Source organism: Filicampus tigris, chromosome 7 (assembly GCF_054856515.1).
Source record: "Filicampus tigris isolate MCC_2025a chromosome 7, RoL_Ftig_1.0, whole genome shotgun sequence".
Lineage (NCBI taxonomy): Eukaryota > Metazoa > Chordata > Actinopteri > Syngnathiformes > Syngnathidae > Filicampus > Filicampus tigris.
In genome coordinates this window covers 14,693,247-14,710,396 of record NC_141223.1, presented here as the reverse complement: position 1 = coordinate 14,710,396, position 17,150 = coordinate 14,693,247, and the positions used below count along the sequence as shown (strand labels likewise).

The window sequence follows — 17,150 nt, the reverse complement described above, 5'->3', positions numbered from 1 at the left end:
CAAGCATACTTTTGCACACAACCATCCATAGAGCACCACCCCAAATCATGTAATTTAAAACACAAAAAAAAATCTCTAATCTATTAAAATAGTAGAACGCCTTTATTACTTCATAAAGCTACAGCTAAACGTGGTACAAGCCTGTGCTCCTCTTGTAAAGCTTCAAATCAAAAGCTCACACCACTGTGGGGGAGCCACCCTAGATCATCCGCTGATTTAAAGCTGACGGATGCTAATTAGCTTCCCCGCTAAGACGATAGACCTGTGCTGACGCCTTTGTTTAAACTTCGATATCTCAATTTTCTCCTCGCCCGTGGAACCATTACATCCTTTGAACTGCAACGTTAAATAATGTTCAATCTCATTAGGTCTTAATTGCGATTGAACTGTGCTACTCTGCGAATTTGGATTGTAGTGTGCTGAAGAGAACGCTTGGAATCAAAGCTAGGGAGGAAAGATGCGGCCTTGCCACGTGAATCCCCCTTAAAGGCTCAACAACACACGGTTACACTACTGTACTACTCTGCGTGTGTGTTGTTGCGTGACTTTTGCCTTGATTGGCTTAATTAATTATGCTTTAGATTTTGCAGCACTTTTTGTGAACTAAAATGTAACAAGAAAAATTAATGGCGTTTTAATTCATTTGAATGGGGAAAATGTATTGTCTTTGATAAACAGAATGGGCGCTAAAGACATGGCCGACCCACAAATGCCAAAAAGTACTTGACACCTATTCAATTGTATATACTGTACTGTGTATATGAAAAACGCATGAAAAAAATCAAGGATCACCAACGTGGCACCAGGTAGCCCCCAAGGACCACATGAGTAGCTCGTGGACCTGTTCTATAAAAAACCTTTGATGGGACATTGTGATTTCCTTGGATGTTGTGGAAGTGATCATTTGTAATAATAGTGTTGCATATATGTATTGTGAGAAATCTTTAACGTGATCAGTGTCTTCACATAAATTAACAGCATTCATTATTAATATAACAGTAATTTGAGTTTTTTTTTTTTTTTTCAGAAGTGCGTAGCAAACTGCTAACAATTTGCATTACGCAAGAGGTAGCTCTCAGATTCAAAACGATTGGTGACCCCTGATCGAAGGTAAAATTCCATGCTGACTGAAGCTGGCTTGAATTGCCAGTGCGAAAGGAGCTTTGATGGTGCTTTTGCCTTTTGTCAGGTCTTGGCTGCTTAAAGCTGTCTTGTATCCATCTGTATGTGTGTGTTTCTGCCCTTTTAGCACAACTCACCCCATGCAGTAATTCCATTAGGTGTTTCTCTCTGTCCGAGCTAGTGTCTTCGCCTCAGGCCTAAGCGCTCACCAAATGTGTCTTTTGAAATCAAATGGGGCCTCTGAAAAATAGATGAGATTTCCTTGGCGAAACAAGGAATCACATTTGACCAAGCCACCGCACACTTGCTTATAAAAGCCAGGCCTGGCAGGGAAATATGTATATTCTTATTAGACATTTTTATTACTAACGGCACAGTTGTATAATGAATGTCTGCAGGCTCGTTCCTGAAGAACTGCTGGTTTTATGTCTTCATCAACACTCCTGAGTTGTCCTCTAATGGCTAGCGCAGCACTTTTACTTTCTCAGCGTGGACGTCTAATAGAGGTCACCATTCTGGCGAACCGCTGCTGGCATGGCACGGTCTGATTTAATAACCGGCTGTGTGACTCTAGCGCGTCTTGTATTATTATTTTTTTTTTAAACGTATTGATTCTCGGGCATTCCTCTACGAGGAGGATCTGAGTCCCAGGATCGCTGACAGCATGATGAGAAAGAAACCAATCACGGCGGTCCAATTATAAATTGTGATGGATGACAATGCAGACGGTGCGCTCTCAAAAGTGGCTCCGTTTGAAGGATTTAATTTGGTCTTTTAGATCCACAAAAATAGAAAATATTGTCCAAAGCCTGGCCAGGAGGTAAAGATGAAAACTCCAACCTTTCACAAGCTAGCACAACCATTTATGTTGTATACGTGCTTCAAATTTGGTAGCAATCAGACAAAACCTCAAGAATGAGGGTATTTTTGAAGGACCCTTGGAAATGGCCAAAATGACCCAAAAATGGCTGCTTCAAAGTAAAATGGACAGCTTCCTATGTCTTTTCAAGCATGACTTCTTGAGACGTTTTTGTGGGTCTTCTCATGATAGACATGCCTACCAAATTTCATGTTGCTAAGTGAATGTTTTTTCAGAACCTGAAAATGTATTGTTTCGTATTTCTTTGACGGTGTGACATCAAACTTGTCGAAATCTACCCTAATTTGGCTCCATCAAACCAAAATGGCTGTGTTCCTGTTTCTTTTCGGAGTGTCTTGAGACTTCTTTGTGGGTCCACTCGCGATGCACGTCAGCCACATGTTGCGAAGCAGGACTGAATTTGACGTTGAAGTTACCAGTATGCTTTTTTCTGATGTGTAAGCAAACTTGGCAAAATTGCCACAGAAAATGCTGCTTCAGACTAAAATGGCTGACTTCCTGTCTCTTATGGTGTGTGGCTTCTACAGACTTTTTTATACATCGTTTCATGATTAACACATCTGCTGAATTTAAAGTTGCTAGGCGAAATTGGATTCAGGAGCTGAATTTTCCAAAAAGGCCAAAACATCCGAATGAGAAATACATAATTCAGAATGACTAAATTCTGCTTGCATAAATTGTCAACTAATCTGAACTCTGGTCTTTCCCTGCAGGTCACATCATCTTAGCTGCTGGCAGCTCAGCAGAGTCCTCACAGGTAAGTGTCTTACTCCACTGTTCTGCGAACAAATTGAACCACAAGGCTTGTGTTAATCGCCCAGTCCTCGGGTTCCCCCTGCTTGTGTTTCAGACCTTAATTACCTGCTCAGAGAAAACAAATGTTTCCCACCACCCTCTATAATTGCTGAATGATGAACTTTGGGATCAAAAAGCTGCATTTTGCTTTGCGCTCCTTTCTCAAGCTTTTTTTTGTTGTTTTTTGCATTGGTACTTTGCAGCCCGATAAATAATGAATGCTTTGCTTCCTCGTAGCGTAACTGTAAACATGCTCACAGCGAGCCTCCTTGCAGGGTTGCTTAGCATGGCAGGAATGGGAAATTGCTGCCTTGGCCCTCTCTGATCTCCTTTTGCCTTTGTCAAAATCTGTCTTTTTTGGATGGAGGCAATGTATGAACTTTTCAACCAAATGGGAGGAAGACTCAAAAGGGTGGGTGGGAAATGCATACCAAGACTTTGAAACGTATAGAGTATATACATATCCCAGTTTACCATGGTAAGTGCGAGTTTGTCAAGATTTTACTGGTATGGTGGCATTTGCTTTCAACACAAAATAAATTAATTTTTAAATGTTTTTATTACCGTTTTATGGTGAGTCATCAAACTTTGCCACAGTGGTCCACCCACATGCAATGATGAAAAGTTGACCATTTTAAAATATATCATTGTCCAGTCATCTTGTAGTGTATACTTTGTTCACAATTGGTAGGAATTGGGTCAAATGTTGACGACAGAATGACGCTAAATTGGCAGTTATAAACCAAAATGACATAGTTCCTACTGTATGTCTTTTCAGGTATAGCTTGTTGGGACTTTTTTGTCCATCTTTTCATGATAGTCATACATAGCAGTTAATGATAATCAATGAAATTGGGGGCTGAATTTTCCAATAAATCCAGGTAGCAAACCAATTTTTAGCTTTTTTTTTTTTTTTCTATTCCCTCTGAGTCACATGTAATTTGACGTGAGAGTGCCATAAGTTCTGACGGTCTGCAAAACAGTGTATGTGTATCAGGGGGTCGGATGAAAGTGGAAGCAGGGAGATCCTGCGTGTGGATTATAAATAATTCTCTTTCCAAGACAAAAACAATGGCACACAGTATTAAAAATGTGGATTTTCAACAGTAAACAGGAACACCTTCTCAAGTTGTGTGTTTCAAGTAAAAGCCAAGGCGAGGTGAATAATACAAAGTCAATTTGAGTCTTTCAGAAATACACAGGCAAGTCCCAAATGTAAAACTGGAGACCTGATTTAAGGCATACGATTGAGACCTGATTTAAGTCATACGATTCGAGTCCCCTACCTTTGCTGAGCAGTGATTCCCGGGGACATGCTCGGACATTCTTATGTTAAAACGTGGACAGATAAAGTCAAAGAAACAGGTATGAATGGTATTTTATTGCAAGCTTTTCGGTACATTCATTCTTAGACGAGGCGGTCCATGAAACTCTGGAGAGGAAAAAAAAAGACCTAATTTTTGGACCTTTACAGGTGGCAGCAAGAAGGTTGTTGCTCAGTTACCAGAGGAAGGCCCTAAAATCTTTGTGCGTGTGCACACGTGTATGTGTGTGTGTGTGTGTATGTGTGTTCTAATGTATTTATGAGGATCTGGATGAACTGCGCAAACCGGGAGGTTAGCACACCGCCCTAATTTCCTCAAGTAGAGGACAACACTAACAAATTAGAAAGGAATGTACATATTTGGGTCATGCGAGTGCTCCAGTTTAGACGTGGCCTGGCTTAAGAAAGCAGAACCAGACCCTGAATAATAGCAGACATTGTTAAAGCTGCAAGAGGGGATGATCGTGACCGCGCACCCTTGTTTTTCATCATGAATTATTAAAATGATTAAAAACTTGGACACCAGGCACACTCCACATTAATTGGCATAGGCAAAAATGCTTGGAGGTTTGATGTTGCCCTGCTTCCTGATCGGGGCTCTTGTGGGAAATTTCTTTAGTATGAACTTGGATGAAATGGCTGCTTCAAACCTAAATGTTCAGTTCAGGCATGAGTTTTTGAGACTTTTTTGTGCACCCTCTTATGATAGATGAGCCCACCCAATTCTGTAGAGATAGACCGATTATCGGCCGGGCCGCTTATCGGGGCAGATATTTGGCATTTTGGCGATTATTGGCATCAGCCTTTTAAAAATATTTTTATTTTAAGGCCGCTAAATTAAAAGCTGGTTTAATGCAGCTTGCTGCGGCGTGTCTCTTTCTCTGTGTGCTGCACAAGTGGCCCTGCCTCCAAAGCAGATTGGCCCACCTACAGCACCATCTGATTGGTTCCTTGTGCAGTAGGTAACAGCCAATCAGCACAGCCAATCAGCATAAAGCTTCCTGTGTCTCTCTCGCTAGAGCAGCATGGCACAGGAGAAGGCGAGTTACAAATTCAAGGTATTGAACAGACTTTGAGGAAATGTTAATAAATGTCAGTCTACTGTAACTGACAACCACTTGGAACATTACTATGAGCCCTTCTATGTCTTAGAAACACAAGGGGCAGTTCTGCTTGCTACAGTAAGATGTCTTGCCTTGAAGCTAACCGCTAAAAGCTTGGCTATCTAGCATCTGCTTCCGATTGGAGCCTATTTGGGTGAATTTGCTTGTGGGAGTTTAATCCATTAAGGACTGTCTCAACAGCTCCCCAAAACCTTAGGTCGCCATTGGAATTACCCTTGAAAACCTGAAGTTCAACACTTACAAAATGATTAATATCTCAGCCCCTGTAGCAGACATAGCAAACATAATTCCAAAAGAATTTAAAGATCTTAGACATGTGGCTTTCACACAGGCAGAAGTTATTATTATTTACTGTTTCAATTGAAGATAGTAAATAATAATAACTTCTGCCTGTGTGAAAGCCACATGTCAATTGGCTTCAATTGGTTTCAATTGAAGATGTAAAAATAGCGTGTCAGTGCAAGAGAAGCACTATTTAATTTTTTTTAAAATCGAGTGGTAATTACCATTCTCTATTCTGTTACAAAGATGTCAATATCGTCATTGTCTACAAACCATATCATATCACGTTCGACTGGTTGCACTGGTCGCGCGCGTCGCCTATATAGCACTGCTGTTACTTATCAGAGCTCCCGGCGATTGACGGCGTCCACCATTAGCCTACCTACGGCTCGAAAAAATTCCACGACATCCTCCGCGGTCTCGCGACACAGTCACGTGTATATTCTGATGCATTAAATTGGCTAAGAGACGGAGAATTGGATTACAAAAAGACTCCCAGATTTAAAGGTAGAATGACGCAACAGTGCTCCCGGCTCTAGTGGTAGAAACGCTCCCGTCCTTAATGGGTTAACCAAAATGGCTGACTTCCTGTTCAATCTCCGTCTTTTTCCAGCATTCTGTTTTGACAGACATGCACTAAGTTTGACTGTTTTAAACAGCAAAGTTCTTGACGGTGGAAACTGGTGTTGAAGCTGATTTATTTATGTATGTGTTTATTTATTTTCGAGCTTTCTGTGGGCACTACTGGGTGAGTTTTTAAGGACCTTTTAAAAAATGAGCCCAAAAAAACCCACCAAACTGGCCAAAAACGAAGTTTTCAGGCATGGCGAGACTCTCTAAAATGGTTATTAATTGATCAGAACAAGAAGAATTAACAAGGATTCCGAGTGGGCCTTGGCACCGCTTAATGCTCAAGCCCTAATTACTGCTTGGCTTATTAGCTTTGTAAATTTTGCGAATTTGTTTTGCTTTTAATCTTCTCAAAGCAACAGCATGTGCCTGTTTTAATCACTGTTTGGCCTCGGGTTGTTTCGATGAAGGTTGCGGCCAAACGAGGGTAAAATGAGATGAGGAATATCTCCCGACTCCAACCAGCTGGACTCGTCTCATCACCATAAAAAAAATCTGATTAAATACTCACCAGCTCCTGTCTTGCGTTTGTGTGGTTTGCTGCTAGTTTAGTCCCACAGGTGCTCAGATTTTCAGGAAAAAGCAATTATAGTTTCAAATCAAACATAGATTGTGAGGCCTTTCTGTGCATTATGTGATACTAAAATAGGGATAGACAGATATGCTTTTTTCAGGACCGATACCGATTATTAGTCGTCAAGGCGGCCGATAACCAATATTTGAAGCCGATATTTATTTGTAGAAAAAAGGGGTAAAATGGTGTCAAATTTATGAAAAATAAAATCTCCAACACTTGACTTCGTTTAAATGCCTTTAAGCCCATGTTTATTAAACAACTTTAGTGATTTACTAGATGTTAAAGCTTTTCTACATCTTAAATAATAGACAACTTTGTTTTAAATCTCACAAAAAAGTGCAGGGAGCTCCCAGGCTCAGCTGCATGTCTTATAGTTCAATGAAAACAAACATCTCCTTACAGTAAATCGTTTTCTAAAAATACACTATAAGTGAAATGTTTATCTTTCACACATCTTTGTTTTGAAGTTCAAAAACATAAAAGTGAATCCTCAACGCAGCTACTACCCAGAAAGATAAGCATGTTTCCAATACCGGACTTTAACATGCAGTACTTTGTTGTCAATTTTGGCACCATGTACAGCACTTGGAGCGGTGGTTGTTTTAGGAATTGTTGCTGCTCTGATCGGTCCATTATGTCACATGTTGCGATGACATACAGTTTCCCACACGGAGGAGAGAATGCACCACGCAGCTCCTTACTGCTGCAAAGCAAACTAGTTTGGCAGCGGCGTATGTGTAAAAAGAAGCTACTCCCCCACGTTCCCCCTTAGCCGCCACCTTCCAGATCGTTTTCGCAATAGAATTAAATGCATCGTCTAGTCATCTCGGTCCCTTTATGGTTGTAGCAGGCACGATATCCATTGTTGTCGCTGTCTTTTTGAAGCGACGCCCCCCAACTTGGAACGTAACTGTTTCAAAACAAGTTGTGTCCACGAGTATAGTCAAGCTGCGCGCAGCACTCAAGGATGACGCCGGCACATCAAAGTGGAGTTCATGCATTTCTTCTGTCTTGTATTCCCTACTTCCATAAATACGCCGTAGCAAACCTGCTATGTATAGTGGTTTGCTGGTATGCTTTTATTTTGAAGTCTGGGAAGTGTGGAAAATAAGTAACTTGTTGACTGCGACTTCTGGCCGTCTGTTGGACCCAAATAATTATACATACAATACGACAAATCCAACCCTGGGGCGGGGGCCGACAATGTTTATGAATATGGTCGGAGGGTTGCGGCCGGAAGGGTACCCAGGTCAAGGGTGGAGGGTTGCGGCCAGACCGGCAAAAAAAGAGTCAAGTGCCCAGCTCTGCCTACCAGGTACTTTTGAGTTGTTTTACTGCATGATGTTGGAAGCCTTGTATATTACTCTTCCTCCGATGAATTATCACCTTAACACTTGAAAACTCACCAATTTTTGCAAGCACGTGTAACCTGGTGAAATTGTTACCCCTTTTTGAGTTAGAAAAAAATTACTCCATTGTACACAAAATTTGGTGCGCATGTCTATCATATCACGGGAAAAAGTCGTAATGTTTTATTTTAGGCGTTTTGACCTTGACTTCCCAAAACTGTGCCCCTGTGTGTCTCATTAATAAATGCCCCCCTTGCTACAACAGACAATGCAGAACCAACAAGCATATTTACACAATGGTCAATGTAGATTAATAATGCACAGAAATAACTCTTCAATTGTTGAAACAGAATGTTCATAAAATTAAAATAGCAAAATATAAAACAAAATATTTACTGGGCTACTACATATGACACGGCCAGCTACAAGTACCGGGACATGAAAAAAAGAGACCAGGCTTGGAGAACCGTGAGCGATGAGCTTATTATACCTGGTATATTTTTACTTTCTTGAGGTTTTTTTTTTTTCACAGCTGTTGAACTTCACCATGATGGCAATATTTCTTGGCATTAGCTTTAGCACAACTTAAGCTACGTACTCCTCCAGCAGGACCGTAAAACGACGTGTGCGTCCGGCTCTGACTCTGAGTCTCAAAACTTGTCATACTAGTAGAACTCTCGCTGTATCTCCTGTTGAAAAATATCCTGCGCAGTTGGATAACTAGTGGTGCGATTGAAGTGATCGGAGTCAATTTGTGTTGTTTGCCAATTTCACAGAGTAGGTTGATATGAAATTTGGCCGCCTCATGACCACGTCACGCATGCCGATTAGTGGGCTGGACTAAAATCCACCTCCGTCCTTGCTTAGTCCGCCCTTTTTTTAAAAAGTGTCACCGCCCGCCCTCTGCCTCAACAATGGGCATCCGTCTGGGATGGACCGGTCCGCCCCCGGGACGGACTTCCCAGCTTTGGTGATTACTTTACTAGCAGCCCTGTGTCTATGCAGTTTGTATACAGCAGACACGAGAGAGCGCGGCTATGGTTAACATGACGTTGCGAATCAACCCTTTTATAGTTTTACATTCATGCATATTTTAAGCCGTTTATGTAGATTTTTAACCGATTTTCAGTGAATCATTAGATCCCCAGTACTTTGACACACTCCTATTAGGAAATTGGTCCAAATGAGCCCCGATTGTAAGCATGTATTCTTGACAGACTGATGCAGCTAAGCTGAAAAGGTTTTTTTTTTTTTTAAGCTTTTTTTACATTATTATTTTTCTTATTTATTTATTTTTTTTAGCTTTGGTCATCATTTGGGGTGTTTTTAAAGTTGGGAAAAAAACAGCACCTGACATCAGATTCACCAGTCAAAACAAATTGACACGGACATGTCTATAGTAATGAGTGTCATGGGCCCATGTCTGAACTCGAACAGTAAGTCAGCCATTTTGGTTTGTAGCAGACATTCCCGGTGAATTTCAGGGCTCGTAATTTTTAGAACACCTACTGTGGAATGCATACACACAAAGCAATTATGCTAGAGAGATGGGCAACACCCCATTGCAAAGCTTTTTCTTTCTTTGTCATCTAATCTGGCTGGAGCATCTGGTCAGTTTTATCATTTTGGGGAAACAAAATCAGCCCCTGGCAGTTTTTTATAAACTAATTCGTTAATGTATTTATTTTTCAACTTGGGTGGACATATAAATCATAACATTATGCATGAAAAGCTCCATGCTTGAACTTGGAACAGTTTGAATCAGGCATTTTGGCTTTGTGACATTTGGATTCATTTCCTTTGTCACAGTACGAGGCTGAGAATTTGCCACAATAAGCTTCAGTCAGAAGCAGGTATCACAGACAGGTTGTCAGGCTTATTTACATGTCCACGCCATCTAATATGGGCAGAGCCTGGCATCAGAGTTTGATGATCAGTCCAAGGTTTCACTGTGAAAAAAATCTGTTACGAGGGCCCAGCTTGAAGCTAGTTTAGTTTCACTTTAAATTGCACATGCGGTATATAAATTCTCCACCAAATCGGCCGCACATCCTCGGTCACGGCATATCGTATCAATTGACAAAAAGTGCTGTAGTCTCGAACATAGCCAACTTGAAAGTGATTGTCTGCTCTGTAGATCAGCCCTCTGAGTGCTTCACACGACATGACATGACAGTTTTCCGCCCCACCCACTGTGGTTGCCCGGGGCAACAAGATTTAGACCACTGTCAACAATTTTCTCCAGTCTGGTGCGTTTTCTGGCAGCTGAACCGAGCGCTCATAAAACGACAAGTCAGCGCATCAGCATACAGTCTGAGTGAAGGATGATCCGGTGGAGCGTTGGAGGGTCCTCTCAGGGGTCATCAGCTTAGTTGATGTTCATATGTATGTGATTAGCTGCCATATTTAGCTTGGTGTATTTTGGTCATTTAATGAAAGATTGGAGGAAGATATACAGGGGTCGAATATTCAACCTTTGGAATTATACTGGCATGCAAATGTAAAGTCTAATTGAGTCTTTTGTTTTATTAATGAGTTCTAATTCAACAGTTCCAACCTTTGGGACATTTACCGTAAATATCCTCCCTCGATTGTCTCAAGTGTCAAAAATTCATCTTCACCTTCCCCAAATATTTGTAATAAAATACATCTTAATATTTTTGTACTTGAAATGACTCACTTTTAAAAATACATCAGCCTAACTAATCATGCATATCAAATGTTTTTTTTTTTTTTAAACCGCAACACCCGGTAAGTTTTCAACTTTGAAATATTTTCGGAACTCTTCTGATGAAACATCAACTTACAACTGGTTGAATGGTACCTTTGTCATGGCCTGAGGGGGTCTGTATCGCTTTTACTGGCACGAAGCAACTTTGATTAGGGTGCCACAAACCCTGCCGCACCGCAAAAAAAACCCACAAGTGTGCAGAGCTGGGCATATCGCCTATTTCCCGTCTGCATATTTAATCGACCCACATGGTCCCAGTTGGTCAAAACAGTGTTTTGTACCTTGCGGTCCCACAGACACAATGACATGTGCACCCATATTGTTTTTATTTCACAGACTAAACCACGTCTGTTGTTTTTGCGGCACCTGCTTGTGACGTGAAGATTACGTTCTCGACGCCGATTGGCTGTCGCCAACAAGGGATTGACCGAGACCATGTGGTTGATTAAATATGCAGGACGGAACGCGGTGGCGTTTAGGTGATGCCCAGCTCTGCAAATGTGCTGACTGCTTCACGGTATACGTCACTTCCCCCGTTGGGAGGAGGGGGTGTTGTGGGAATACCTACAAAACCGAAACTGAAAACTTAACCTTGTGCTGCCTTAACTCATTCACCGGCATTGACAAATTTACGTGTCTTTTCACAGACCAGCCATTCAATTCCAGGAACTTATTTATATATTTAAAAATAAAATTCAAACGTTAGGGTAAAAGAGGGTCTGAAAATGTCTGGCAGTGAATGGGTTAAAAGGGAAGTTAAGCCAAACATTTTTATCCCAAGAATATATTCTATGCGCCTTCACTAGTCTAAACACGGCATTCTGATCAATATTGCGTCAGTGGAATAGTTACCGTTAAGAAGCAGAATTCACAAGTTTTTAACTTGTTGAGATGAAATAGTTGTTAGTTGCAACCCAAGTTTTTCACCTCAGCTTTCAAGTTGATGCTTATTTAGACAAAACATGTCTCCTTCCCATAAACTGGCCCAATATTTTTTCAAATTTTTTGTTGTCTTTTAAAATTACATCAGCCTGAAATATAGATCTCAAATATTAATAGCATTTTAGGGTGTTGAACCCATTAGAGTCCAAACCCATTTGAGTCCCACTGAAAATTTGACTTTTGAGCCAGCAGTTAACTTAACACAAACTAAATTGTACTGATTATTGTTTCACCTTTATTTAACCAGGAAAACATCATTGCGATTTAACATTTCTTTTTCCAGAGTGGCTTTGTCCGCCCGATGGAGTTACTTTTTCCCCAAATACAGCAGAATGTCTCACCTTTTTATTGACATCATAAAAGTGTGTTACCATTCATGTTGGATAATGGTGTGTATGCGTAAAGAGTGAGTTTCTCCTATTTATAAATGCTTGAGTAAAACCTCATTTGACAAATTGTTAGCTTCTCAAAAATAAAATGTCTTCCTTTCTCCCATTTCACCCATTAAGGCCTAATGTGCCTGGCTAAACATCTCTCTATAGCCCAGGGTCGACGTTGGAATCACTCTCTAAAACCTGAAGTTTTCCTGGAAATTCATCACCTCCAAAATAATTAATAGCTGTGGTCTGTGGTCTTTCATTTGTATAGTTATCCCCTGTAGCAGGTCGAAACATCATTCCAAAATAATTTGAGAGCTGAGACGTGGCTTTCACACAAGCCTGAGTTTATTATTTACTGTCTCAATCAAAACTATAAAAATAAAGTGTCAGTGGAAGAGAAGCACTATTTTTAATTAAAAAAAAAAAAAAAAAGAGTGGTAGTTACCATCCATTCTGTTACAAAGCAATCTATCGCCATTGTCCACAAACCTATACCGTATCTTGAGACTTGACCATATATCACGTTCCACTGGTTCAAAGTCCAATAGCACGTCATCTTTTTCTCTGCCATCATTTATTTCAGAGCTCCCGCGACTGCCATTACTGCCCGAAAAAATTCCAGACATCCTCCTAGGGCTCACAACACCGTCATGTTTCTATTCTGATGAATTTCATTGGCTAAGAGACCGAAAATTTGCTTTTAAAAAAGAAAATAACCTATACGCGCTCTTGGCCTTAAAGGTCGAAAGATGCAACAGCGCTCCCGACTGTAGAGGTAGAAAGTGGTTATGCGCTCCCGGCCTTAATGGGTTAACCCCTTTTTATTGTCTTGCCTTGCTGCTGAAATGATAACAGTGTGCTGCTATTGATGTTGGCTAATGGTGTGTATGTAAAAATTTTGCGGCAGCACATGTGTATCAACTTAATTAGTAATTTCTCTTCCAAGTCTACACTCTGCATTATAAACTAATTCAACAATGAAGCATTAAAATCTAATGAATATTTAATTATGATTATTTCAGGCTGAAGTAGTTTAAAAGATTTTCCTGTGACCCAATACATGCAGTAGGATCCTTGTCGCTACGGTTACGGCCCCACTTCTTGCCTCCTACTACTTAATTGCATCCTTAATTTACCTTGACGAGATGCGCATAATTACACATAGCAATAAAGCCACTGCAGTGATGAAGTGTGACTAATAATACAAGTTTACATCATACATTAAGTACATACTGCTGAGTTGCATGCTTAAAATGTTAAAATCCAAATGTAAGCATTGTGATAACATTTTATAAGTAGACAAAATGCAACAGTGAATGCTTTGAGAGAATAAACGGACAATACAGTTGTACCAGTTCAATTTGAAATATGGCACAATATCTCCACAAAAAAATAGAAAACGGGAGCAAAAAAAAACAAAAAAACAAAACCAACACAACAAATTGAGATGCTTTCATTGCAAAGGTAACTACATGACCTGAGGGTGGCTGGGTGTTGTGAAGGTTGTTGCTGCCATCTAGTGGTGAAGTGCCTGAAGCTCACTCGAAAGTCAAATTTTTGATCGCAACACAAACCCCACCAAAAATCGCGAAAAACTTGTCATTTCGGACACTCAAACAAAGAAGTGAAGGCAACACTGAAGTTCATCCACTAATCTCATCATGCCTCCTTACAATTATTCATTTCAATTTCTGTCGGTAGAACCCTGACACTTGGCATTATCTTGAAGTATGCTTTATTGTATTCCATTGAGTGGCAACCTTTCAATATTATGTGGTGTTGAAAGTGTACTGTTAGATTTTTGCTGTGGTGTATCGCAAACCTGCAACCTTGACTTGGTCTCACCATCATCGCACACAAAGCTAATGCGACCTGACACATCTGCAATGTGAGTGTGCCTGTGTGTGTCCTCTGGGATGGATTGTGGCGCAAGGCATGAGCTTATGTATGAAGAGCTTCCAAAGCAAAGGATCAGCTTTGGGCTTTTAGGACTTGGGTGCTTATGTAACACTTTTTTTGTAATGTAGGTGGAATATCGAGGAGTTTTGCAACTCATCAGACTTGGTTTGCATTGAACTCTTTGTACATGCGTGCAAAAGCACCTATCTACCGACATGTGAGAAATGGCTTAAGTGGCACGCCTCCTTCTGCATGTGTGCAAGACAGTCCCTTCAAGATTTCGCAAGCATTTTTTGATTGTTTGCGTTTGTCTAAAATGCCTGATTTCGTGGGCAATTTTCCTAAAAGTTGCAATAGAAGTTGCGATAAACGTTGCACTCTGTTTATTCAAATTTTAAGTGTATTTTTACAAAAGGTGTTTGAAAAAGCAACAGATATTTGCAAATGTGTATATTCTTATATTTGAAAAAAGGATATTTATCACACATCTCTCAGCATCTGGAGTTGAATCAAATCTGACGGCAACAGTCTTTTTCTCAATGTAGTTCCTCAGTGCTTCTTCTCTGTGGTAGCCTCCAGCTAAGCCAGAATGGCTCCTCCATTGATGATTTCTCTCTCGGGGATCTTCTCATAGCTGAGTGGTCACCAACAGACATTGAGATGTTGATAGCTTCACAGATCTGCCAAGAAAGCGAAACCTTTCAGCACTCTGCGACTTTTTTCCCCCAACTGCATGCCTTGGTAAAAAGTATGATCACATCAGCAGCCTGTACTGTGAAATAACTACAGGTGGGCAATATATCATAATTTTCCAAATAATTTGTGAATGTTGTTAGGAGCATGTCAAAACATGTAATAGTATATTTACAATCATTTTAGTGTGATTTCAATAAAATAAGGTTTTGTACACAAGTAACATGTTGTGCACTTGTACACACTTGATAATTTTGCACATTTCAAATTTGTCTGTTGATTAAACTTCACCGAACACATTTAAAGACAGGTTTAATGAGTGATTTACGTCAGCATATTGTCGAACTCTAGCCTTAACTCACATTATTCACATACACATTTGATATAACTAAATTCCTCACCTTAATTCATTCTGTTCTCCTGACAGACCAGAGGATTTGTAGAGTTCATGTTTCTTTCAAAACTTTTCATGAGTACTTGGAACGATACTGCCACGAAGTGCTTGTTGAGTTTCAGTGCTTTCCGTAGATTTTCATTTGGATTCAAGTCAGGTGATGGGCTGGGCAATTCGATCAGCTTTATTTTTTTTCTTTGAAACCAATTGAGAGTTTCCTTGGCAGTATGTTTTGGCTCAATAGCCTCCTGGAATGTCCACCCTCGTTTCATTTCATCATCCTCATAGATGGCACCAGATTTTTGTCAAGAATGTCTCCATTCATCTTTCCTCTAATGATGCGAAGTTTACCAGGGTCATTTGCTGAAAAGCAGCCCCACACCATCACGTTCCCACCGCCGAATTTCACCGTGGGTGTGGTATTTTTAGGGTGATGTGCAGTGCCATTTCTCCTCCAAACGTGGTGTGCATTATTGCATCCAAACAGCTCAATTTTGCAGATTTTTTTTTTTACCAGTATTTAATTGATTGTCCAAATGCTATTCAAACGAGCTTTGACATGCTTTTTTTCAGCAATGGGGTCTTGCATGGTGAGCGTGTATACAGGCTATGGCGGCGGAGTGCATTACTTGCTGTTTTCTTTGTGACAAGAGTACCTGCTAATTTCAGGTCTTTTTGAAGCTCTCCCCTGGTGGTCCTTGGCTCTTGGACAACTCTTCTGATTATTCTTTGCACTCCTCTGTCAGAAATCTAGCGAGGACCACCTGATCGTGGCAAATTTTATGGTGGTATGAGTGGCTTTCCACTTTCTTATTATGCCCCAAATGTGCTCACTGGATCATTCAGAAGCTATCAATATATAGATATCGCCGCTGTCCTGTGAAAAACACTTATCTCCAATTTTGGAAACTTTTTTAATTTTCACTTTTAGTGTGATTTCTGTAACGCAGATAAAAATAAGAAAATGAAAAAAAAATGGCGATAAGTGTTTTTCACATGACAGCGACAATATGCACCTGTAACCTGCATCTTTGTTTTGCAACAATTAGTTTGCGATGGCCGTACGGCAGCTTTTGACTCTTTTTCATTAACACCCTGGCAATAAGACCTTTTTGTAGGCCATCCATTAAGACTGAACCATCTGATATTCATTTGCACAGACAAGGGGCTGGATTGCTGTTTGATTATTGATCAATTCCAGGTGTTGTCTTGGCTTTCCATGCATTTTTGCAGCTCCCTTTCTTCATGTGTTCAATACGTTTTCCCTGTGTCATTTCACATTATTGCACACAGCATAGTTTCTCAGCATATTTGTTTTGCTTTTTTTTTTTTTTTTACACGTGTGGATTACTTGGGTTGATCCCAAAATCTAGTGAAAATTTCATGTCAATAGCACCTTTGGAAATATATGTATTGATGAAAATAGAAGTGAAACAAGACATTCTGATTAATACTGTGTTTATGGAATATGACAAATCCACCCGTTTTTAGCTGTCTCAGGAGGCGGCCATTTTGTCACTTTTTTCGACTGAAAATGACATCACAGTTGCTCAGGCCTTAGATAATGACCAATCATGGCTCAACTTTGTCATTTTCAGTGGACAGAAATGAAAAAATGGCCACCTCCGAAGATGGTGAAAAATGGGTGTATTTTGCTGCTTAACTCATATTCCACAAACATATAAATCAGAATGCCTTGTTTAAACTAGTGGGCCTGCATAGAACATACAGTATTTTAGGAAAAATGTTAGGGTTGCCTTCGTCTTTAATGACATTTCAATTCATTTTCATGGGGAACATTGATTTAATATATGAGTAAATTGAGTCACGCGTTTGGTCACCAAACCAGTTCAACTCTTAGTCACCGCAGTTAGTTACCAGTACAGTACTTGGTTCTGTTGTGCGGACCAGGCACTGCTTGAGGTGCCGAGGACTAAGCGGAGCCTCAGAGGGGATCGAGCCTTTTCTGTTGCTGGTCCTTCCTGTTGGAATGACCTTCCATTAAATGTTAGGCAAGCCCCCTTTCTG

General features: G+C 40.4%; 1 protein-coding gene across 2 annotated transcripts in view; it reads left to right on the top strand.

Annotated features, from left to right (window-relative positions):
- b3glcta (beta 3-glucosyltransferase a) overlaps nt 1–17,150 on the top strand; it is a 59,586-nt gene that overhangs the window by 5,797 nt on the left and 36,639 nt on the right. For both annotated transcript variants that reach the window (XM_086036253.1, XM_086036254.1), the window contains exon 2: nt 2,716–2,759. In XM_086036253.1, coding sequence (XP_085892379.1) covers nt 2,716–2,759 — 44 coding nt within the window. The remainder of the gene's footprint in view (nt 1–2,715; nt 2,760–17,150) is intronic.